Source organism: Lampris incognitus, chromosome 2 (genome assembly GCF_029633865.1).
Source record: "Lampris incognitus isolate fLamInc1 chromosome 2, fLamInc1.hap2, whole genome shotgun sequence".
NCBI lineage: Eukaryota > Metazoa > Chordata > Actinopteri > Lampriformes > Lampridae > Lampris > Lampris incognitus.
In genome coordinates, this window is record NC_079212.1 from 87,932,120 (window position 1) to 87,958,459 (window position 26,340).

Here is a 26,340-nt window from a genome sequence, read left to right on the forward strand (position 1 = left end):
CAACAGAGATAAGTTTCTTAGGTCTCAGCTGTCTGGAGAAGGGATGGAACCAGATCGCTCCAAAGTACAGGCCATTCTGGACATGCCCCTACCTACAGACAAGAAGGGAGTACTGCGAGCCACGGGTGTGGTAAATTTCCTAGCCAAGTTCATCCCGAATCGCTCTGCAAAAACGGTCTGTATCAGAGATCTGCTGCACAAAGGCAAAGTGTTCAAGTGTTTTCTTAACTGTCTGCTCTGTTTATCGGGACATTGGCAGGTATACTGGGGTTGAGGGTCAGATGTTGATGGTTTCGCTGCTGCTGCTGTAACATTTGACTGTAGGGACCTTATAGCCTGAGTTAGTGCCTGTACTTGAGCGCTCAGCTGAGGAATTAGCTCGTCTTTAGCATTGGTGTCAGCATTACACTTTTCTCTGTTCACCTCAGTAGTGTTAACTTCACTACTCTGTGTGTGAGCTATTTTTGGGTGAGTGCTGTGCTCCAAGCGTCGTTTTCTCTCACTCTCCTCACTTGTTGTTTTGGTAACTTCTCTTAGAAGTGCCTCATCAGTAACTGTAGGGTCTGAGAGGAGTGGCCTCAACTCCCGCCTGATATCATCATGCATTTCACTCAAGCCCTGATGGACTGTGCGAAGGAATATATTCTGTGTCATTCGTGCCTCGTTTAATATCTGAATCCGTCTGCCTGGACGTGCATATCACTTTTTATTTGAGCCCAATCACTCTGTTAAGAAACTGCTGCAGCGCTTCATGCTCATGCTGTCTGGCGTTCATCAGTTCCTGAAAGAGTTCAGTTCTACTTTTCTCCCCTAAGTGTGTTTGTAGGAAGCTCTTCTGCGCTACGCTTGTTATTTCATCCTTGCTGGTGAGCTTGTCCTTGAAGTTGCCGGGCTTTATGGTACAAAACACTGCTCTGGTGATTTCCCCGTCAGTATGTTTTTCTTTCAATCCTTGATCAATCTGTTTACTGATATTACTTTAACTAATATCAGATGCACTATCCCCTATTTGTCCACCGTGGATTTTGAATTCTTCTAGAGGAAGGGAAGGTCTTTGACAGCTAGTATCATGCTTTCAATAGTGTTAGTGGAATGTTGGTCAGCATTTGAACAAGGGGACTGCATGACATGAGGACTGTGAGACTGGTTACAGTCATAGTCAGTGAGTTGAGTGTCCGTCATGTGTGGAGTGAGTGAAGCACTACCCTGTTTAAGCTTTTGGCACAACTCATCATAACTAAAGATCAGCTTATTTAGCTGTGATTCAAGCACATTAGTATGAGCAGCCAAATCTGTCGCTGCAGTTTCAGTGTGTGTACCTGCAGCATGAGTGTTAATGTGAACAACATTCGGTGGTAAGGGTAACGAAAAATTAGCATCAGACTCAGTAACATCTGCCCCACCCTCATTACAGTTGTTAATCATCTCAACAATCCTATCTTTTCGACAAAGTAACTGCGACATACCCTCATCTTCTAACTCCAGCAGAACTTTACTGTTCATGTATGAACACACATAATCAATACAGCCCTCTTCGTCCTGTTTGTTCAACTTATCTGGGTTCTGGTCAGGTGTCCGTGGGCTGTCAGTTGCAAGCTGGAATAGCTCATCAGCAGAAAGATGAAAGAGTCCCTTTTTATAGTCCAAACCAGCTTCTCCTCTCATTGTTTGTCACTGTGGACACTCACCAGATGCCCTCAGCCCCAGAAGTCACTTGCTCTGGGAGCAGTCAAACACCCCGGATTCTTGAGGCTCCTTGCTCTGATGTTGTGTTGCACACTGGCCCACATGTTCAGGGATCACTGGCTCAACGACGTTCCATAACCACAGGTGCTGCCAATCCCGGACAAGCCCCCACAAATCTGTTAAAGGTCTCAGACTGAGAGCCCATAAATAGATAAGACTCCTGTACAAACAGGAAAAAAGAATGAGACAGGCGACAGGCGCTTCTGTTCACTGCAGCTCCTCTCAGCAAAATTAGGAAGCAACGAGAGTCTGCATGCAGAGGGTCTATGGAAGAAGCAAAGTGCCCCACTGCCTCCTACTGTCAACACCGAACGGTTTTACGTGTACTACGTGTACTTCCAAAACAGTTCAGACAGGAATGTGTATACTCAGGTGCATTGCCTGAATGACGGAAGGTGGCGGCGCGAATTCATGTTTGCAGCGGCCTCACCCAGTACCAGTGTGGGAAGATGGCAGCGCAAACTTGCCTCACCCAGTACCGTCCATGCAGTGTCTTTGTCCACGTCTGTGTCTAAGTTTGTCTTTTTTTGATGGCTGGGAGAGCTGGTGCTGTATTGGCTGGGGGAGATTTGTCTTCTGCGTCCTGTGGGCCCAGAGACCATGGCCTTGATTGGAGCTGCACCCAAAGAGGTAACACTGAGGCCAGTCTGACAGGATGCGGAAGTGGGGCACGCTGAGCTAACTGCTAGCCCATGCAGACCAGCAGTTCCAATAACACCGAGGGTGGTCTGGTGGCGGCTTCACCTAGTGCTGACTGTGTTTTAGTGTCATCGTGTGGAGTGTGGGGAGGTGTGTCAAAGGTGTCTGGCTGGGAGAGCTGGCGTTGGATCGGCTGGGGGAACTTGGTATTGGCAGGTGGGCCGAGGGACCACGGCCCTGCTGGAGCTGTGCCCTTGGAGGAAACACTAAGCGTGTTCTGACAGGACGCGGAAGCGGGGCAAGCTAAGCTAACTGCTATCCCCATGCAGACCGGTAGTTCCGACAGTCATCCTGGCTGGCGTTCGTTCTCCTGGACAGTAGAATTTTTGGACTGTGTTGCACTGAGTGGACTGTGTTAACTGTTTGTGGATTTTAGTTTTTTGTTTTTGGCTTTGTTCTCTCTGTTTTTGGTGGTGTTGTTTTTGGAAAATTTGGGATGTGTGTTTTTGTCTTTTGTGTCGCATTGCTGTGGGCTGGGGGAAGTTGACTTTTGTTTCTTTTGTGTACACAAGTACATGAAAGAAGTGACAATAAATTGTTCCTGATTCTTGATCCTGATATATACTTCTTAAGGATTTATGTGGTATTGTTATAAGTAGGGCAGCATGGTGGCGTAGTGGTTAGCGTGGTCGCCTCACAACAAGAAGGTCCTGGGTTTGAGTCCCGGGGTAGTCCAACCTTGGAGGTCTTCGCGGGTTGTCCTCTGTGTGGAGTTTGCATGTTCTCCCCGTGTCTGCATGGGTTTCCTCCGGGTGGTCCGGTTTCCTCCCACAGTCCAAAGACATGTAGGTCTGGTGAATCGGCCGTACTAAATTGTCCCTAGGTATGAAGGTGTGTGTGTGTGTGTATGTGTGTGTGGGCCCTGTGATGGACTGGCGGCCTGTCCAGGGTGTCTCCCCGCCTGCCACCCAGTGACTGCTGGGATAGGCTCCAGCATCCCCGCGACCCTGAGAGCAGGATAAGTGGTTCGGATAATGGATGGATGGATGCTACAAGTTGGTGTAAAGTGGTGGAGGCCAGGTTTCAATGCTGGATGCATGGGCACACCTGTATGTGATGTGACGAGAGAAGATCCTGTCGTATTAAAATAAACCTGACTTCCTGTATCATCTGTCTTACTGGTTTTGTGTGAATACAGTTCCTGGAGTCAGTTTAACCCGACAGTCACAGTCCTTTTTACCACCTGAAGAGGTCACTCTATTGCAGCCAATGTATTCACAGCCAGTGTCCTGTGTGAGCAGATGTTCTGCTACACCAGCTGAACATCCACTTTGTTTGAAATGAGTATTTTCTGAAAATGATTTAAGGAGTAAAACAGCACACTGCCAGCTTTCCTCACTGATGAATAGTTGTTGGTTTTTAAATGAAAATTTCAGTTTTAAAGAGACATTTGATACAGAATCCAAAGATGGGACATTATAAAAGGTAAGATTGTTTTCATGGACAAAATGCTGGCAGTCTAACACAATGCATGTTCTGTATGTTAGACAAATGCAGTGATGCACTTAAGGGAGTATTTTCTGAAGTCAGATACACGTTCATATTTCTTTTCAAATGGTCTGTTCAACAGGGTGAGTTCACTGTGAAGACAACAGTGACGAAATACTTTGACTATTACTTCCTGGTCGAACCAGCAGTGGTGAAATATTAACCATGTTTCTCTGGAATCCAGCCCATAGGGTTTAAATGGTTCTGAGCGAACAACAGACCAAGATGTACTCGATCATCAACAACTGACATGTTTTCCTTTTAAGCTGAAAGATTTTCTGATCTCCTCATATCAAATCAGAGAGACAGACAGACAGACAGACAGACAAGAGACAGATAGAGAGAGACAGACAGACAGACAGACAGACAAGAGACAGACAGACAGAGAGAGACAGGGAGAAAGAGAGACAAGAGAAAGAGAGAGAGACAGAAGGTGAGAGAGAAGAGACTGGCAGAGCGAGACAAGAGAGAAAGAGAGAGAGTGAGACAGCAAGAGAGAGCAAGAGCTTTAGCAACAACACATTTTTTGTTCATGCTAATAAAGCTATTTGAACTTGAGAGACGGAGAGAAGAGCAAGAGAGAGAAAGAGTGCGTGAGAGAGAGAGAGAGAAAGAGAGAGCACGTGTGAGCGAGAGAGAGGGAGAGACTGGGGCTGCAGGTAGAGCCAGTTTCCAGAGAACAGTTGGCTGGCTCACCCACTCTTGCAGACAGACGGTGTTTGCAGAAAGCTCAAATGACAACCCATCATGGGGACCAGAAACAGAAAGACAGATTAGGTTCAAGAAAACCAGCTTTGTCCCTTCTCGTTCTCTCTCTCTTGCACTCTTCCTCTCTGTCCTGCTCCAACTTTCTCGTTCTCCACATTTAGTGTAACATGTTTATTTGCTTATTACCGAGCATGCGTGACATCTTCAGCACTTCAGCACAACACATTTTAGACATAAGCCTGGTACTTTTCTCCTTTTCTCCACTTACTTCTAATGAGTCCAGTGGTGGAACAACCTCACATCCCTGGATCAACATGAACAGCATCTGACTAACAAGTGTGAGGCACAAAGCAAACAGGGAGGAGACTTTTCAATACCAGCTCATCAATGTCATAGAAAACAAGATGAACCCATAGCCTGTTTATCTTGAGAAATTAAAACAATAAAGAGTACATTTTATGAGGCATGATCATTTGAAAATCATGCAAGAACACAAATGAGCTTCTGAATCCTGCCCTTAGGTTTACACACTGATGCTCTTTGGATCTCTTCAGCGGTAGTAGTCACATCAAAATGGAGGGGAGTCCTGAGGTCTCAGCTGCAGAAGCTAATTGATATGATCTTCTCCCACAATATTTGCAGTTTCAACTCTTTGTTGGACTGTTTGTACGCACAGACTTAACATTTTGTCCACTAACTGGGCTTAGACGGAGCCAGGGAATATGACTTTCTGACTGAGATCACTGTAAGGAAAGGGTCAAACACAACTTTTGGTCAGATCAACTTATTTCTTGATAGGGATTTTGCTTTGTATGTGTACTTTTGAAACAATACTTTTGTTGTTATTGTTGTAAGGACTCATGTCAGCATGTAATGTTGTACTTAACAAGTGGTGGCATCTATATTTAGTTTGTTTGCAGTGCATTTCTTGCAGAAGCTGTACCTAGGATTGTTTCACCTGGTGCACCGTGTCATCATCAGGACAGCAGAAAATGTCCCTAGATTGTGACGAGCGTGTGTGCTTTTGTGTGTGGTGGCGGAGCTTCCTGCAGTGCAGCAGAGCAGAGAGCTGCAGGCTATGTGAGCACAGCGAGCTGAAAAACAGACGCTGCTGCTTGTGATTGGCTCAGCACTCCAATCAGTGACCAGCAGTGATTTTACGCACCGATCCCAGTGGACTGATAGGAGAGTGTGTTTGTTCACTTGTATGTCGAGCGGTGACAAAGCTTCTGACTTTTCCTTATCATGTGGATTTACTCTTAAAATTGGCGCCAGTCTGAAGTTAAACAGGAGAAGAGGCATTCAGAAGACAAGAGGACACTTCCATAAGCTCTCGTGTCATATGTCAGATAAAAGTGTAAGGATTAACAACAATTTAATGGATTTAATTGACTTTGTCAGACAAAAGGACGACTAAAGGGTTTCTGGATGTGAGGTAGGGGGCTTTTCTGTTCTGGTGTGATGTTGGTTTAATTCATCCCTAGCCTGGCGGTTTGAATGAGGATGAGTCCCCTCCAGGAGGTGCTGCTACTGTGCGCTGTGCTGCTGTGCTTCATCCAGCCCTCGTCTGCTCAGACCCAAGAAGGTAAATCCACACTGAGGACACAGCCTGTGCTCTGTTGTAGTACTATATCCCTCACAGCCAAAACTATCAATATTATTCAACCCCTTGTACAAAAACAGAATAACAAGAAGCCGGTACTTTCTGTTATCTGTCCAGATTTGCGTCCATGTAGGATGACTCACTGTGACAGCTGATATTAAACTTACTTAGAGGGAGTCTTTATGCAAGATATCACTTATCTTACCTGACTCAGTACAGTCACTAACACGAGAGAAAACCAGTTCTGCACAAGAAGAACTTGTTTGCTCAACTGCACCTTGCCAAGATTTGTGTTTGCTTTCTATGTTTGTTTCAATTGTCTGACGATCACTTTTGTGGTGGGGTAGATATACATTTCACCATCTTCTGATAACTAAGCTAAGGGCTTAAAAAGAAGGAAGCATTGCATTGCTTACATATGAATTACATTATTTTTTGCACAGTGAAAAAATATAGGGAGAAATCAGCGAAATAAATCTCTACTGGTGATGCAGTGACTCACTTGTGTGTCATGTCATTCCAGAGAGACATGTGGGATTTAAAGTACAGAATAACCTGGTGAACTTTGGCAGGTTGTTGCTGTTCCGTCATAAACAGTGTGATGTAATCTTACTTCATATCGTCATGAAGGGGTATGTCAGCTGCTCTTCCTAGAATTTCTTTAACTAAAATGAATACTACATATACTACATATATATATATACACTACCGTTCAAAAGTTTGGGATCACCCAAACAATTTCGTGTTTTCCATGAAAAGTCACACTTATTCACCACCATATGTTGTGAAATGAATAGAAAATAGAGTCAAGACATTGACAAGGTTAGAAATAATGATTTGTATTTGAAATAAGATTTTTTTTACATCAAACTTTGCTTTCGTCAAAGAATCCTCCATTTGCAGCAATTACAGCATTGCAGACCTTTGGCATTCTAGCTGTTAATTTGTTGAGGTAATCTGGAGAAATTGCAACCCACGCTTCCAGAAGCAGCTCCCACAAGTTGGATTGGTTGGATGGGCACTTCTTTGAGCAGATTGAGTTTCTGGAGCATCACATTTGTGGGGTCAATTAAACGCTCAAAATGGCCAGAAAAAGAGAACTTTCATCTGAAACTCGACAGTCTATTCTTGTTCTTAGAAATGAAGGCTATTCCATGTGAGAAATTGCTAAGAAATTGAAGCTTTCCTACACCGGTGTGTACTACTCCCTTCAGAGGACAGCACAAACAGGCTCTAACCAGAGTAGAAAAAGAAGTGGGAGGCCGCGTTGCACAACTGAGCAAGAAGATAAGTACATTAGAGTCTCTAGTTTGAGAAACAGACGCCTCACAGGTCCCCAACTGGCATCTTCATTAAATAGTACCTGTTAGAGCCTGTTTGTGCTGTCCTCTGAAGGGAGTAGTACACACCGGTGTAGGAAATCTTCAATTTCTTAGCAATTTCTCGCATGGAATAGCCTTCATTTCTAAGAACAAGAATAGACTGTCGAGTTTCAGATGAAAGTTCTCTTTTTCTGGCCATTTTGAGCGTTTAATTGACCCCACAAATGTGATGCTCCAGAAACTCAATCTGCTCAAAGAAGTGCCCATCCAACCAATCCAACTTGTGGGAGCTGCTTCTGGAAGCGTGGGGTGCAATTTCTCCAGATTACCTCAACAAATTAACAGCTAGAATGCCAAAGGTCTGCAATGCTGTAATTGCTGCAAATGGAGGATTCTTTGACGAAAGCAAAGTTTGATGTAAAAAAAATCTTATTTCAAATACAAATCATTATTTCTAACCTTGTCAATGTCTTGACTCTATTTTCTATTCATTTCACAACATATGGTGGTGAATAAGTGTGACTTTTCATGGAAAACACGAAATTGTTTGGGTGATCCCAAACTTTTGAACGGTAGTGTATATATACATATACACACACACACATATATCTATATATATATCTATATCTATCTATCTATCTATCTATCTATCTATCTATCTATCTATCTATCTATCTATCTATCTATCTATCTATCTATCTATATATAGATATATATATATATATATATAGATAAATAGATATATAGATATATATATAGCGTTTTTCCCCCGGAAACCATCAATGGTGTTGGTAAAACTCAACAAATGAGGAGCGGAATATTAAGACATAGATGCAAGCAAGGGGCACTCCAGATGTCCCTCTCCCCAGCAACGCCGTCCAGCTCCTCCTGGTGGATCCCAAGGCGTTCCCAGGCCAGACTGGACATGTAGTCCCTCCAGCGAGTTCTGGCTGTCTTCTCAGTTGGATGTGCCCGGAAAACCTCCAAAGGAAGGCTTCCAGGAAGCATCCTAATCAGATGCCTGAACCACCTCAAGTGGCTCGATGCGAAGGAGCAGTGGCTCTACTCCGAGCTGCCTCCGGATGTCCGAGCTCCTCACCGTATCCCTAAGGCTGAGCCCAGACACCCTACACAGAAAACTAATTTCAGCCGCTTGTATCCGCGATTTCACCCTTTCGGTCACTAACCAAAGTTCATGACCATAGTTGAGGGTTGGAATGAAGTTTGACTGGTAAATTGAGAGCTTTGCCTTCTGGCTCAGCTCCCTCTTCACCACAACGGTCTGGTACAACGTCCGCATTATTGCTGATGCTGCACCAATCTGCCTGTCAATCTCCCGCTCCATCCTATACCCTCACTTGTGAACAAGACCCCTAGATACTTGAACTCCTTCACTTGAAGCAACAACTCATCCCCAACCCGGAGGGAGCAATTCACCATTTTCCGGTAGAGAACCATGGCCTCAGACTTGGAGCTGCTGACTCTCATCCTGGCCATTTCACACTCAGCTGAAAACTGCCCCAGTGCGTGCTGGAGGTCGTGTTTTGACGAAGCCAACAAAACCACATCATCTGCTAAGAGCAGAGATGGAATTCTGAGATTCCCAAAATGGACATACTCCTCACCTTGGGTGTGCCTTGAGATCCTGTCCATGAATATCACAAACAGAATCGGAGACAAGGGACAACCTTGGCAGAGTCCGACACCCACCAAAAATGTGTTTGACTTTGTGCCGAGAATGCGGACCCAGCTCTCACTTTGGTTATACAAGGACCGGATGGCTTGTAGCAACTTCCCCAGTACCCCATACTCCTGCAGTACCTCTCACAGAGTGCCCTGGGTAAACGGGCATAAGTCTTCTCCAAGTCCACAAAACACATGTAGACTGGCTGGTCAAACTTCCATCCCTCCCTCAGCACTTCTGCAAGGGTAAAGAGTTGGTCCGTTGTTCCATGGCTAGGACGGGATCTGCATTGCTCCTCCTGTATCCGAGGTTCGACAATCGGTCGAAGCCTCCTTTCCAGCACTCTTGAGTAGACTTTCCAAGGAAAGCTGAGCAGTGTGATGCCCCGATAATTGGAGCACACCCTCCAGTCCCCCTTTTTAAATTTGGGAACCATCATCCCAGTCTGCCACTCCACAGATACTGTCCCCGACCTCCACGCGACACTGAAGAGGCATGTCAGCCAAGACAGCCCAACAATGTCCAGAGCCTTCAGCATCTCAAGGTGAATCTCATCCACACCCGGCGCCTTGCCAACGAGGAGCTTCTTAACTACCTCAAAGATCTCTGCCAAGGATATGAGTGGGGCTTCCCCTGAGTCTTCAGACTCTACCTCTTCCATTGAGGACGTGTTAGTCAGGTTCATGAGCTCCTGAAAGTGTTCTTTCCACTGCCAGACAACATCCTCAGTCCGGGTCAGCAGTTCCCCTCCCCGACGGAACACAGCCTGAGTCAAGCCCTGCGTCCCCTTCCTGACTCGCCGGATGGTTTGCCAGAACTTCCTTGAGGCCAACCCAAAGTCCTCCTCCATAGCCTCGCCAAACTCATCCCACACTTGAGTTTTTGCTTCCGTGACCGCCGCAGCCACAGCCGCAGCCCTTCTGGCATCCTGTTACCTGTCTGCTGCTTCAGGAGACCCCTGGGCCAACCAAGCCTGAAAGGCCTCCTTCTTCAGCCTGACGGCTTCCCTCACCGCCAGTGTCCACCAGCAGGTTCTTAGGTTGCCATCTCGACAGGGACCGATGAACTTATGACCACAGCTCCCACCTGCCACCTCTACAACAGAGGTTTTGAACATGGCCCACTCAGACTCCATGTCCCCAGCCTCCCTCAAGATACACGAGAACTTCTTCTGGAGGTGGGAGTTGAAGACCTCACGGACAGAGGCCTCTGCCAGATGTTCCCAGTTCACCCTCACTACCCGTTTGGGTTTGCCAGGTCTGTCCGGCAACACCAGTGACGCCTGTCTCCATCCAGGGGGTCAGTGTGGACACTGTGGAATACTACAAGTACCTGGGGCTGTATAGAGACAATAAACTGGACTGGGCTAAGAATACTGATGCCCTCTACAAGAAGGGACAGAGCCGTTTCTACTTTTTGAGGAGGCTGAGGTCCTTCAACATCTGCCAGACAATGCTCAGGATGTGATAGGAGTCTGTGGTGGCCAGTGCTCTCCTGTTTGCTGTTGTGTGTTGGGGCAGCAGGTTGAGGGTAGCGGATACAAACAGGCTCAATAAACTGATCCGCAAGGCCGATGACGTTGTGGGGGTGGAACTGGATTATCTGGCGGCGGTTTCTGAGAGGAGGATGCTGTTGAAATTATGTGCCATCATGGACAATGTCTGCCACCCACTCCATGACATGCTGGTTGGGCACAGGAGTACTTTTAGTAATAGACTCATTCTGCCGAAAAGCACCACAAAGCGCCACAGGAGGTCATTCCTGCCTGTGGCCATCAAACTTTGCAACTCCTCCCTCAGACTCGGACAGTCAGACACTCTGACTTAATGGTAATTGGATTGGCCCTGTCGAGTTTTGTTTGTGCTGCTTGTTGTGTGCTGCGGTAGTGCAGTATAGATAGGGTGTTATGTGCACCATGCTTGTTGATATATTTTGTGCTTACCTCTATTTCTTATTTATCTTTTATTTCTGTTTGTTTCTGTTTCTATTTTCTTATGTTGTATCTTGTTAGTTTTTAGTTATTAGAGCGTGAGTGTCTGTAATAGAACTCAATTTCCCCTCGGGGTTAAATAAAGTATTCTGATTCTGATTCCCCACCATCTGTTCCAACTCACCACCAGGTGGTGATCAGTTGACAGCTCTGCTCCTCTCTTCACTCGAGTGTCCAGAACATACGGCCGCAGATCTGATGATATCACCACAAAGTCTATCGTCGATCTTCGGCCTAAGGTTTTCTGGTACCAAATACACTTATGAACTACCTTGGGTTCGAACATGGCGTTTGTTATGGCCAATCCATGACACAGAATTCCAACAACAAGGCACTGCTCGGGTTCTGATCGGGTAGGCCGTTTCTCCCAATCACACCCTTCCAGGTTTCTTCATCATTGCCCACGTGAGCGTTGAAGTCCCCCAGCAGAACAATAGAATCCCCAGCTGGAACCCTATCCAGGACATCACCCAGAGACTCCAAGAACGCCGGAAAGTCCAAACTGCTATTCGGTGCCTAAGCAAACACAACAGTCAGAGTCTTCCCCCCAGCAACTCACAGTCGTATAGAGGTGACCCTGTCATTCTCCAGGGATAAATTCAACACGGCAGCGCTCAACCGGGAAACTGTGAGTATCGCTACACCCGCCCGGTGCCTGTCACCTTGGTCAACTCTGGAAAAGTAAAGAGTCCAGCCCCTCTCCAGAAATTTGGTACCAGAGCCCATGCTGTGTGGAGGTGAGCTCAACTATATCTAGTTAGTACTGCTCCACCTCCCGCACCAGCTCAGGCTCCTTCCCTGCCAGAGAGGTGACATTCCATGTCCCGAGAACCAGTCTGCGATGCCGGAAGTTGGCACGCCTCAGTCCCCGCCTTTGCCTGCCACCCGGCCTGCAGTGTACCCTATCCCAATGCTCATCCCCATGGGTGGTGATTCCATGGGGTGGTGGCTCCATGTTGCTTTTTCGGGCTGGGACCGACCGGGCCCCACGGGCCAAGGCCCGGCCACCAGACGCTCGCTCACGACCTCCCATCCCACGATTGTTTCTGAAGCTACACATGTGCTATTTTTCCGTTGTCATCTCTCGTCGCTCACCCCCATTGCCATGAAGTGCTTTGAGAGACTGGTTCTGGCTCATATCAAAAATATCCCCCCCCCCACACACACACATTCAACCCACATCAGTTCGCTTACCGTCCCCAAAAGGTCTACTGAGCATGCCATTGCCACTGCCCTGCACGTTGCTCTGACCCACCTTGAACTAACAACACATACATCCAGATGCTGTTTATAGATTACAGCTCTGCCTGTGCTGACCCTCAGCACAGGTGCCCCTCAAGGCTGTGTTCTGAGCCCCCTCCTTTTCTCCCTCTTTACCCACGACTGCCTGCTAACTCACCCTTCAAATGTTATAGTTAAGTCTGTAGTAGATGACACCACAGTCATTGGCCGTATTGCCAACAATGACGAGACAGCTTACAGGGACGAGATTCAGCACCTCACATCATGGTGTACCACCAACAATCGAGTCCTTAATGTGCAGAAGATGAAGGAACTGATTGTGGACTTCAGGAGGTCTAGAAGCTACAGCCACTCCCCCATACACATCAATGGGGTGGAAGTGGAGCATGTCCCCAGCTTTAAATTCCCTTGGAGTCCACATCAGCGAGGACCTTTCCTTGAGGCCTAGCAATGCCTACATTTCTTGAGGAGCGCACGTCTATCCCCCCAAATTCTCACCAATTTCTACCACTGCACCATAGAGAGCATCCTGACCATCTGCATCTCAGTGTGGTACGGCAGCTGCACCTCAGTAGACCAGAAAGTTCTGCAGCGGGTCGTCAAGGCGGCCCAGCATATCACCGGTACCCAGCTCCCAGCCATAAAAGACATGTATCACAAACGCTGCCTTCGAAGGGGTCTCAGCATCAGCAGAGACCCCACCCACCCCAACCATGGACTGTACTCCCCCCTGCACTTTCCCCAAGTTGTTGCCCACCTGAACCTGGCTGCCCACTGAATGTCTGTACATATGTCTATACTGGGGCTCTTTTTTTACTTTGTCTTTAGCTTTTAGTCTTCATCTGTATATATCTTATACTAAGTTTTCTATGTTTGTGTTGGACTGTTTGGCGAAGCAGCAGCCCTTATTTCATTTTTACACATGTGCCTGCACATTGTTTTTAATGACAATAAATTCAATATACATGTGTGTGTGTGTATGTACACACACACACACACACACACACACACACACACACACACACACACACACACACACACACACACACACACACACACACACACACACACAAATATAGGCACGGTGGCGCAGTGGTTAGCACAGTCGCCTCACAGCCAGAAGGTCCTGGGTTCGAGCCCCGGGGTAGTCCAACCTTGGGGGTCATCCCGGGTCGTCCTCTGTGTGGAGTTTGCATGTTCTCCCCGTGTCTGTGTGGTTTCCTCCGGGGGCTCCGCTTTCCTCCCACAGTCCAAACACATGTAGGTCAGGTGAATTGGCCGTACTAAATTGTCCCTAGGAATGAATGTGTGTGTATGTGTATGTGTGTGTGTCGGCCCTGTGATGGTCTGGCGGCCTGTCCAGGGTGTCTCCCCGTCTGCCGCCCAATGACTGCTGGGCTAGGCTCCAGCATCCCCGCGACCCTGAGAGCAGGATAAGCGGTTAAGATAATGGATGGATGAACTGATAGATATATCAGAATCACGTTTCTTGGCCATGTAGGTTTGCACATAAATGGAATTTGACTGTGGTTTCATGGCTTTCCCGTTGTGCTTAACACGGAGTAACAACACAACAATACAGCAATCTTCAGATGCATATACAGTATATGCAGGTGAAATATGAGCCGATTAAGTGCACTGGTGCAGAGAATATATCAGAGAAGGTGAAACAGATGTGAGCAGCTTACTTACATACATACCTGAGGTAGAGGTACATGACAGAGCATACCAGTATGTGTACAATGTACAGTACAGTATATACAACATGTACAGTACGGTATATACAACATGTACAGTGCAGTGTATACAACATGTACAGTACAGTATATACAAAGTGGTTGGATTTATTTGACAATGTTAAGTGAATGATAGCCCGCGGAAAGAAACTGTTTTTATATCTGGTTGTTTTGGGGTACAGTGCTCTGTAGCGCCTACCAGAGGGGAGGAGTTGTAACAGGTTGTGACCAGGATGTGATGGGTCTGTAGTGATATTGCCTGCCCGTTTCCTGAGTCTGGAGGTGTATAAGTCCTGAATGGAGGGCAGGTTGGCATCAGTGATTTTCTCTGCAGACTTAACTGTCCGTTGTAGTCTGTCCCTGTCCTGTTTGGTGGCCGATCCAAACCAGACAGTGATGGATGTGCAGAGGACAGACTGGATTATTGCAGTGTAGAACTGAATCAGCAGTTCCTGAGGCAGGTTTGACTTCTTGAGCTGGTGGAGAAAGTACATCCTCTTCTGGGCCTTTTTGATGATTGTGTCCATGTTGGATGCCCAACTGAGGTCCTGGGAAATAGTGGAACCCAGAAATCTGTAGGTTTTCACCACAGACACCGTGCTGTTGAGTATAGTGAGGGGGGCAGTGTGGGGGGGGGGCTCCTCCTGAAGTCCACTGTCAGGTTCACAGTTTTGAGCGTGTTCAGCTCCAGGTTGTTATGGCCACACCAGAGGGCCAGCTGATCAACCTTCCGTCAATATGCAGACTCGTCACCATCCTGGATTAGGACAGTGACGGTTGTGACATCCGCAAACGTCAGGAGTTTAACAGACAGGTCTCCTGAGGTGTAGTTATTGTCTTGTACTTTATAGTACTTATATTAGTAATGAATGGACCGGAGACCAAGGGATAGCGTTGACCTTTTACTCGGCATCTCGTCAAGTCTCAACACTCGCGCATGCGCGCTCATTACATATCAAAACCTGCTCACTACATCTCCTCCTTTTTTTTACATTTATTTCTGATTTTTCCCTTTTTTCTCCCAATTTAGTGGCCAATCGGTCCCTATTTTAATTCAAACACCCACCCTCGTACTGCATGCATTCGCCAACTGCATCTCTCCGGCCGGCAGTCTCGAAGGAGACCGCCTCCCCCACTTTCGTGACTAGGCGACTCCAAGCCGAACCACTGTTTCTTCCGACACACACAGAGACGCATTCACGTGACGAACACAAGCCGACTCCGCCCCCCTCCCGAAGACAGCATTTGCCAATGATTGCTGCTTCATCGAGTCCGGCCATAGTCGGATCTGACGAGACCGGGGCGCGAACCCCGGTCCCCAGTGGGCAACTGCATCGACACAAAGTCGATGCTTAGACCGCTACACCACCGCGGACCCTACATCTCCTCCTTTTAAACTGATACTTTCAGGATCTTTACAGAAATTTTAAATCATACCTTAATAAAGCCTAATGCTGATTTGACCAACAAGGCAGGGGAACAGCTGGCACCTTAAACATCTCTGTAAACGTGAGCATATGTAAACTGGTTAAATGAACTTCACATTTCACATCTCATATCTAGACACACATTTCACATCTCATATCTAGACATACATTTCACATCTAATTTTTCTTCTTTTTTTTGGACCTATGAACATATCAAGACAAGTACATATAACCTAACTGAGAGGTAGGGTAGACTACCTGATCCTCTCTGTTGTGGTATGGAGGTTATTCTGCTCCGCGTATACTCACAACACTAAACTACAAATTCAGTCTTTTAACAGGCTTGACTGCCCTGCCAACTCTGGTGTGTAGTCCAGAGTCCGGCTGGCTTCCAGACGGTGAAGGCACTACTCTCAAATGAGAACGGTTTCTTCAGAGACTGCCTGTTGAGGTTTGGATCACGTATGAACGTGGTGTCCCTGCTGATCCAGAGACGACTCCTGTGTTTGGAACATTCCGTATCCAAACTCTCTGACCTGGTTGGAGTGGTGGTGTCTCCCGTGCTCTATGTCGTCTGTTGTGTCCTTCAGCCTGTTGTCTTTTAAGCTCCTGGTCTTTCAACTCAAAAGCTCTCAAGTCTGGCCATGCTGGTTTGAGAGTGCGTGGACACACCGGAAGGGGTGTTTGGATGTTGTGCTCCATCAGGAGCAGTGCCGGTGATACTCCATGGGCAAGAGGAGCTGCTCTGTACGCCATAAGCGCTTTGTGAGGGTCCTCACTCTTCTGCAACAAGGATTTCCCAGTCTTTACTGCACGTTCAGCTTCCCCATTGCTTTGCGGGTAATGGGGGCTACTGGTAACATGTTGAAAGTTGTAATCTTTAGCAAATTCTGCGAACTCTGCAGCAGCAAACTGCGGTCCGTTGTCTGTGACGAGTGTATCCGGCACCCCGTGGCGGCTAAAGATGACTTTTATTTTCACAATCACAGCTGTTGCTGAAGTGCTTGTTAAATTGGCAACCTCAATGTATCTTGAATAATAATCAATGACTACTAAATACTGACCCTTCTTCCACTCAAATAAGTCAGCTGCTAGCCGTACCCATTGGCGTGATGGCAAGGGTGTGGTCATCAGAGGTTCTGTGGCATTTTGACTCTCTTTAGCACAAATTTCACACTGACGTACCTTTTCTCTGATCTGTTTTATCAGCCCAGGCCACCACACTGCTTCATGGGCCCTGGCCATGCATTTCACCATTCCCTGGTGACCCTGGTGAATTTTGTCCAAGATGTCCTGTTGCATGCTTGCTGGAATCAGTAATTTCTTTCCTTTCATCAACAGGCCATCCGCCATCAACAGGTCGTTTCTGTATTGCCAGAAAGGCTTTAACTGTGGCGCAGAACTGCTTCTTTCCCATCCTGTGCGGATCAGGGAGGATAGCTGCTTACACACTGGATCTTCTTCTTGTGCTCTTCTTATTTGTAGCAACTTCTCAGGTGAGGCCGGGAGTTGCTGAATGACCTCATTGATTTGAGCTGTGATGTCGTTCTGAAGCGCAAGGTCTTCCTCTGTTTTAGTACGCTGGAGTGGAGCTCTTGATAGAGCGTCAGCTGCAATAAGATTTTTCCCTGGTACATGTTCGACTGAGTAGGAAAAACGCAGAAGTCTCAATCTGAAGCGCATTATACGAGGTGGGACGTCATCCAGTGGCCTTGATCTGAGAAGACTGATTAACGGTTTGTGGTCGGTTGGCATCACAAAGTGTTGGCCCAGGAGGTAGGTCTGAAATCTTTTGCAAGCCCAGGTGACAGCAAGGGCCTCCTTTTCAATTTGGGCATATCTGTGCTCTGTTTCAGTCATGCTGCGAGATATGAAAGCCACTGGCCTCCAGTCTCCAGGTTCTTGAAGCTGAGATAAGACCTCTCCTAATCTGTAAGACAATGTGTCTGCTGACACCCTGGTTGGTTTCTCTGGACTGTACTGGGCAAGGACAGTAGATGAGCTGAGCTCGTTTTTCACCTTTTTAAAGGCACACTGCTGCGCTGCTCCCCACATCCACATGTTTTCTGCTTTCAGTTCTCTGATTGGCCCAGTGAGCTCTGCAATGTTGGGAGAGAATTTCCCCACATAGTTGACCATCTCCATGAAGTGTTTTACGTCAGCCACATCCTCGGGTGGTGGCATCTCTCTAATTGCCCTAATCTTCTCAGGATCTGCTTGCATGCCCTCTGAACTGACAACGTGTCCGAGAAATTTGACCTGCTTCACTGCGAACTGAAATTGGCATTCAGAGTTAGGCCCCACTGCTGCAGTCTTTGCAACACTTGATGCACCCTTTCATCATGCTCTTTGGGCATGGCACCGAACACCAGGATGTCATCCGCATGACACAAAGTTCCTTCTAGGCCATCAAGCATCTGCGTTAAACGCTTCTGAAAGTGTTCTGGCATGGATGATATTCCAAAGGGAAGCCGATTAAAACAATAACGGCCAAATGGTATGATGAAGGTGGTGAGTGGGGCTGAATCTTTGTGCAAAGGCACCTGCCATAAAACCGGCAGTGGCATCCAGTTTGGAAAAAATCCTAGCTCCAGCTAGCTAAGCTAGCGTCTCATCAACAGCTGGAAGAATATGTCGCTCCCTGCACACATTTTCGTGCAGGTGGGTTAGGTCGACACATATTCTAATTTTTCCATTAGGTTTTGGTACTACGACCATTCCTGAGCACCACTCTGTAGCTTCCTCTATGGGAGTCATAACGCCCATTTCCTCCATCCTTTTTAACTCTTCTTGAACTTTTCCTCTTAAGGGCAATGGCACACGGCGTGGCACAGCGAGGGCAAAGGGAGTGGTATTTTCTTTTAATTTAATTTTGTATTCTCCCTCTAGCTTACCTAAGCCTGTGAAAACTGGGATATTGTCCTTTGTAGCTTACCTCAGCTGCTGTGATAGCTTGCACAGGGCTGAGCAGGCAGAGGTCTTGTATCGCTGGTAAGCCAAGCAAAGGAGTCACTAACCCTGGCACAACATGCACTTGCTGCTTCGCTACAATTCCACTGTGACTAATATCTGCAGCAACATATCTCTTCACCTCTATGGGAGAGTTACTTGGTCCACACAGTCTTTTGGTTGTCAGTAGCAGCTTTCCATGTCGCTTTCGTGAATACAAATGTGCCGGGATAGCTGTCACTGCAGCGCCCGTGTCCAACTTGAACGTCATCTGCTGACCATTCACTGCGACCAATTTCTGCCAGAATGTGTTGGATTTTGCACAATTCACTGTGCCCAGGAACAATGTCTCTACGCTTTCATCCAAGTCATTTTCCTTAATTTCTTCCACTCTCATTATTGTTTTACAAACAGCAGCAAAATGCCCCCTTTTCTTACACTTCTTGCACTCAGCAGTGCGCACGGGACATGCATTGAATGAATTTTCATGTGTCTTCCCACATCTGCCACATTTAGTATTTGCATTATTTTGCACTCTTTCCTTTGGTTTAAAACCACTTACCACTTTTTCCATGTAGAGAGTATTTCTGTTTGAACTTGAATCTAACTGCATCCATGTTTGCATCTGTGTCATCTGTGCTACTCTGTCTCAATGCAGGCTGTTGCTTTTTCATTTCCTCACTCTGGCGGATTTTTGTGACAGCTTTCACGAGAGTCAACTCAGAATCTAGCTGTAACTTCTCTGCAAGTCCATGGTCTCTGATACCTACGACAAGGCGGTCTCTGATCATCTCGTCTTGGAGAAGTCCATACTGACAATGCTCAGCCAGTTTATGCACAGCAGTAATAACGCTTCAACCATCTCACCAGGCTCCTGGCTACGTTTGTTGAATTTAGCTCTTTCCTAGATCACATTATGCTTGCATATGAAATGTTTATCGAACGCTTGCTTTACTTGGTCCTACTTTTTCTTGTCCTCCTCCGTCAGTGCTGACGTGTTCAGAACGTCCTCCGCCATGTCTCCCATAGTGTAAACCAGCGAGTTAACTTGATACTCTTGACTCTTTGCATTTAGTCCTGCTGCCGCTATGAGGAATCTTTCAAAACGTCGGATCCAATTAGGCTAACTACCAAAGTCTCCGAAGTCAAATGCTTCAGGCGGACTTACTGAAAACAGAGAATCCATTCTGTTTTACCTTCCCAATGCTCCTCTCAAACGTTGTGTTAACACAGCTCCACGTTAGCGTTAGCTCTGCTAGCTCACTCGGCCAATTCAAAAGTTATTTTCTCACGTAGTTAAACTGCACGGATCATTCCGGTCACTTGCGTCGGGTGATTGTATTTATCTCAGAGGCGAGGACGGCAACTTCTGACACCATGTCTTGTACTTTACAGTACTTATATTAGTAATGAATGGACCGGAGACCAAGGCATAACGTTGACCTCTTACTAGGCATCTCTTCAAGTCTCAACACTCGTGCATGCGCGCTCATTATATATCAAAACCTGCTCACTACAGTTATTTGTGTAGAGGAAGAAGAGTAGAGGGGAGAGCACACATCCCTGGGGGATGCCAGTGCTGATTGTCTGGATGCTGGATGTGATTTTTGTCAGCCTCCCCAGTTGCCTCCTGTCTGTCAAGAAGTTTTTAATTCACTGGTAGCTGGGGGCTGGTACAGTGAGCCGGGTGAGTTTGGAGTGGAGGATATCTGGCACAATGGTGTTGTACACTGAGCTGAAGTCCACAAAGCAGGACCCTTATGTGTGTCCCTGGGGAGTCGAGGTGTTGGAAGATGTAGTGCAATCCAATGTTGACTGCATCTCCACTGACCTGTTTGCTCAGTAGGCAAACTGCAGTGGGTCGAGCAGGAGGCCTGTGATTTCCTTCAGGTGGGCCAACACCAGTCTCTCGAAGGATTTCAGGCTTTCTTGGGGACCAGGATGATAGTGGAGCTCTTGAAGCAGGAGGGGACTTCACACAGCTCCAGTGATCTGTTGAAGATCAGTGTGAAAAAGGGGGCCAGCTGCTCAGAAAAGACTTTAAGACAGGAGGGTGACACGCCATCTGGACCTGATGCCCTCTTGGTCTTCTGTCTCTGGAAGAGCTGGTCCACGTCCTCAACACTGTGTGTGTGTGTGTGTGTGTGTGTGTGTCTGTGTGTGTGTGTGTGTGTGTGTGTGTGTGTGTGTGTGTGTGTGTGTGTGTGTGTGTGTGTGTATGTGTGTGTGTGTGTGTGTATTTAAATGGCAGAGAATATATATATATATATACACTACCGTTCAAAAGTTTGGGATCACCCAAACAATTTTGTGTTTTCCATGAAAAGTCACACTTATTCACCACCATATGTTGGGAAATGAATAGAAAATAGAGTCAAGACATTGACAAGGTTAGAAATAATGATTTGTATTTGAAATAAGATTTTTTTTACATCAAACTTTGCTTTCGTCAAAGAATCCTCCATTTGCAGCAATTACAGCATTGCAGACCTTTGGCATTCTAGCTGTTAATTTGTTGAGGTAATCTGGAGAAATTGCACCCCACGCTTCCACAAGCAGCTCCCACAAGTTGGATTGGTTGGATGGGCACTTCTTGCGTACCATACGGTCAAGCTGCTCCCACAACAGCTCAATGGGGTTCAGATCTGGTGACTGCGCTGGCCACTCCATTACCGATAGAATACCAGCTGCCTGCTTCTGCTCTAAATAGTTCTTGCACAATTTGGAGGTGTGTTTAGGGTCATTGTCCTGTTGTAGGATGAAATTGGCTCCAATCAAGCGCTGTCCACTGGGTATGGCATGGCGTTGCAAAATGGAGTAATAGCCTTCCTTATTCAGAATCCCTTTTACCCTGTACAAATCTCCCACCTTACCAGCACCAAAGCAACCCCAGACCATCACATTACCTCCACCATGCTTAACAGATGGCGTCAGGCATTCTTCCAGCATCTTTTCATTTGTTCTGCGTCTCACAAACGTTCTTCTTTGTGATCCAAACACCTCAAACTTGGATTCATCCGTCCACAACACTTTTTTCCAGTCTTCCTCTGTCCAATGTCTGTGTTCTTTTGCCCATCTTAATCTTTTTCTTTTATTGGTCAGTCTCAGATATGGCTTTTTCTTTGCCACTCTGCCCTGAAGCCCAGAATCCCGCAGCCGCCTCTTCACTGTAGATGTTGACACTGGTGTTTTGCGGGTACTATTTAATGAAGATGCCAGTTGGGGATCTGTGAGGCGTCTGTTTCTCAAACTAGAGACTCTAATGTACTTATCTTCTTGCTCAGTTGTGCAACGCGGCCTCCCACTTCTTTTTCTACTCTGGTTAGAGCCTGTTTGTGCTGTCCTCTGAAGGGAGTAGTACACACCGGTGTAGGAAATCTTCAATTTCTTAGCAATTTCTCGCATGGAATAGCCTTCATTTCTAAGAACAAGAATAGACTGTCGAGTTTCAGATGAAAGTTCTCTTTTTCTAGCCATTTTGAGCGTTTAATTGACCCCACAAATGTGATGCTCCAGAAACTCAATCTGCTCAAAGGAAGGTCAGTTTTGTAGCTTCTGTATCGAGCTAAACTGTTTTCAGATGTGTGAACATGATTGCACAAGGGTTTTCTAATCATCAATTAGCCTTCTGAGCCAATGAGCAAACACATTGTACCATTAGAACACTGGAGTGATAGTTGCTTGAAATGGGCCTCTATACACCTATGTAGATATTGCACCAAAAACCAGACATTTGCAGCTAGAATAGTCATTTACCACATTAGCAATGTATAGAGTGTATTTCTTTAAAGTTAAGACTAGTTTAAAGTTATCTTCATTGAAAAGTACAGTGCTTTTCCTTCAAAAATATGGACATTTCAATGTGATCCCAAACTTTTGAACGGTAGTGTATATTTAGATTATACTTAGTTATTTATACGTTTTGTAAGCAGTTATTAATGAGAACATCTTCCTCTTCCCTAGTGGTGGTGTGTTCTGGCACCTGGAACGCTCTGAGCGTGTCAGGAAGTTCAGAAATGCAGTACAAGTTGATGAAGGAGATGTACGATGGCTGCGAGATTGTAATGGGCAATCTTGAGATCACCATGATGGAGCACTGGAGAGACTTCTCATTCCTAAAGGTAAGGACAACATAGGAAATACTGTGGTAATAGACTGGAATTCAACGTAAATACCAGTAGTTAATTTGTCTGAAACAACACATGTATTCTGTTTGGCCAAAAAAACGCGGACACCCCTTCTAATTAGTGGGTTCGGCTATTTCAGCCAAATCCATTGCTAACAAGTGCATAAAATCAAGCATACAACCATGCATTTGTATAGGCTTTGCCCTGTAAGAGCTGTCGCTATTGGATGTATCCCTGTCCCGGATAACAAAATTGCTGTGGCCCGGACCCGTCCCACACCGACACTTTCATCCGGCCCACATACCGTGTGGAATGATGGCACTTGGGCGGTCCGCTCCTGTTTGCCAGATCTGGGCCAGAACCAAGCCATAGCAATGCCGCATGTGCCACATATTTGCCAAAGGTGTCCCATATTTTTTTTGTGATATTTGGGCCATATTCACCATTTACCACACGGGCCACTTCAGGGTCACATCCATTTTGTGAGGGCCAGAAGAAGGCCATCAGTGCTGCATCATTGCCTGAAGTGGCCCACATCCGGATGCTATCCGGGGTGTGAATGCGCAGTCATGAAGATTTTCTTTAGCACCCTCGTGCTCTGCACGGGCCTCTCTCGGGTTCGCATTCAACACCTGCATGACCTGAGCTCTGCTCCCTCTTTTTCTTCAGTTTCTGATGCAGTCCACAGTGACGAAAGAAGATATGACTTCCAAAAAAAAAAGATGCACCCGTTGAGCCTTCGCGCAAGCAGTGGCAGCAATGGCGAGATGCAGGGAACGTGTGTTTAGACTTAGACTGCTTTTATTGTCATTGCCTCATTTGCATGTCTCATACATACAAGGGAACGAAATTGCGTTTCATATGGACCTCAGTGCCACATAAAAACAAATAACACACAATAAATATCTAAAACAAAAAGTGCATTAAAAACAAGAACTACTTCACAGACCTAAACATCAGAAGCACACCTGACACGGACAGTGAGTGAGAAGGTCAAAAAGTCATCTTGTGGAAGGTCTCAGTGTTCAGGTTGTTGAGGAACCTCACAGCCTGAGGAATGAAGCTGTTGCATAGTCTGGTGGAGGCAGCAAGGATGCTCCGGTACCTCCTGCCAGAGGGTAGGAGGGTGAAGTGGATGTGGGAAGGGTGGGTGGGGTCCTTCATGATGCTGAGAGCCTTCCGGGTGCACCGTGCATCATAGATGGCCTGGATGGGTGGCAGAGCGGGTCCTATGATCTGTCCAGCAGTCTTCACTACCCCCTGTAGGGATTTGCGGTCGGAGGCCTTGCAGGTCCCATGCCAGACAGGGATGGATGGGGGGAGATGTTGTGTATATGTATATATATATATATATATATATATATATATATATATATATATATATATATATATATATATATATATATATATATATATATACTTAGTACAAAAAGTAAGGAAATGTGTGTTTGGTAGAGTATTTTTTTGTTGTAACAATGCTTCTTGGCAATAAATCTTATACCGTTGGAAAGCCTCTTTATTTCCCTTTTAAATGGGGCCACATTTGTAAGGAACATGCATTTGTGGGATGAGCGGCAGAGCTGAGTATGTGGGTTGGGCCCATGAAAAATTTGCCAAATCTTCTCTACCAATGCCAAACAGCTTATTTTGCTGCTGCTATTGACTCTTGTTTTGAGCTTCTGGTACCCCAGGTGCTGACAACCAGCTGCCTGACATAAGATTTATTGCCAAGAAGCATTGTTACAACAAAGAAATAATCTACCAAACACACATTTCTTTACTTTTTGTGCTAAGTTTATATACAACAGGGTGCTGGAGACGGTCATGTCATCAGACAGCTGCTCCGATGACAGATTTGTTGGAGCTCCTGGGAAAAGGAGCTATTTCCAGAGTCCCACCACGCGAGGAAAATGAGGGCTATTCCTCCCGCTACTTCATAGTGCCTAAGAAAACGGGCAGAATGAGACCAATTCTCAATCTGTCCCTCTTCAACAAATAAATAATGAAGAAAGAGACCACTTCACATGCTCACCATAAAATATGTGCTGGAGTGTGTGCGCCTCGGCAATTGGTTCACATCCATCAACCTAAAGGATGCTTATTTTCATGTGCCCATCCTCCCCAGGCACAGGAAATTCCACCCAGTCTCTGGTGGGCATGCTTGGGACACTTGAAGGGCCAAACGGGTACGAGTTGAGATGTGGATCCCACATCGACCGGCTGCTAAACAAGATGCCTCTGTCATTCAGGGACTGATTCATTGAATACTGTCTGAGCCGCGGCCTTCTCCAGACAGGGTCAGACATGACATACACCCTGCCTGACCTGGCAGCTGGCTCCATAACGATTTGGAGTAGCCACCAGAGGGCTCTTTCATATTTTTCACTGTTTCTGCCGGTGTAAGGGGAAAAAATTAGAGTAGCCACCAGAGGGCGCGCTCATATTTTTCGCTGTTTCTGCTGGTGTAAGGTGAACTTTTTAGAGTAGCCACCAGAAGGCGAGCTCATATTTTCGTTGTTTCTGCTGGTATAAGGTGAACTAATTGGAATAGCTACCAGGGGACGCCCTCATATTTTTTGCTGTTTCTGTTCTGGTTCAGCTGTTGGGGCCATTTTAGGTCCGCAAGGTGACAAGCAAGACAAAATAAAGAGAGACACAATGTAATCTACAAACTCACAAATATGGAGGGAATTCTGTTGGAATAATTTAACTCGCTTTTTCATAACACCTAAAATAAAAAGCAGGCAACTTGCTGCACAACAACAGTGCAGTGTCGGAGGCTGTGTGTGAGCATGGAGGCTGACCACTCGCATAGTTTCTAGAAATGGCACAAAGACAGGGTTATATTGGGAGAATGTAAACGTAGGTATCAAGAATATTTTGGGATATGAAATCCCAAATACCTGCCCTATGATGTATCTTGGTAACATTGAGGATGTTGTGGGAGGATCACGCTATTCCTCCCAGTTCCCCCTCCCGCTCGAACAGGAGCCCCGACCGAACAGAGGAGGCGCTAATGCAGCGACCGGGACACACACCCACATCCGGCTTCCCACCTGCAGACACGGCCGATTGTGTCTGTAGGGACGCCCGACCAAGCCAGTGGCAACACGGGGATTCGAACCGAGATCCCCGTGTTGGTTAGGCAACAGAAGAGACTGCTATGCTACCTGGACTCCCCTAAATGCCTGTGCTTCTCTTTTAAAGGAGTGCAGTTTCAGTACAGTCGTTTACTTTTCGGTTATTCTCTGGCACCACGTACCTTCTCCAAATGCGTGGAAACAGCCTCGGAGCCGTTATGCAGGAGAGGAATCAGGGTTTTATTCTATCTGGACGGTCTGATTGTGATGGCTTCCTCCAGAGAGAGTGCTGCGCTTCACACAGTGGAGCTTGTAAAACACCCGTCATTGCTGGGTTTTGCCATAAACTGGCAAAAGAGCTCTCCCCTTCCTTTTCCAGTCAATAATTTACCTGGGGGTGGATCTGGATTCATCCAAAATGAAAGTGAAACTGTCCCCAGCCAGGCTGGAAGCGCTCAGCTCTCTCCTGTCACGTGTCGTGCCTCGCAAAAGTGGCGACGGCGCTGTCTGTGATGCACCTGCTGGATATGATGTCAGTC

General features: G+C 46.5%; 1 protein-coding gene across 2 annotated transcripts in view; it reads left to right on the top strand.

Moving 5' to 3' along the window:
* The first annotated feature begins 5,774 nt into the window (after positions 1 to 5,774).
* The window catches only part of LOC130133775 (receptor tyrosine-protein kinase erbB-3-like), a 65,295-nt gene continuing 44,729 nt past the window's right edge, over positions 5,775 to 26,340 (top strand). For both annotated transcript variants that reach the window (XM_056302101.1, XM_056302102.1), the window contains exons 1-3: positions 5,775 to 5,998; positions 6,126 to 6,226; positions 22,558 to 22,715. In XM_056302101.1, the coding sequence (XP_056158076.1) occupies positions 6,139 to 6,226; positions 22,558 to 22,715 (246 nt within the window). In that variant the 5' untranslated portion in view covers positions 5,775 to 5,998; positions 6,126 to 6,138. The remainder of the gene's footprint in view (positions 5,999 to 6,125; positions 6,227 to 22,557; positions 22,716 to 26,340) is intronic.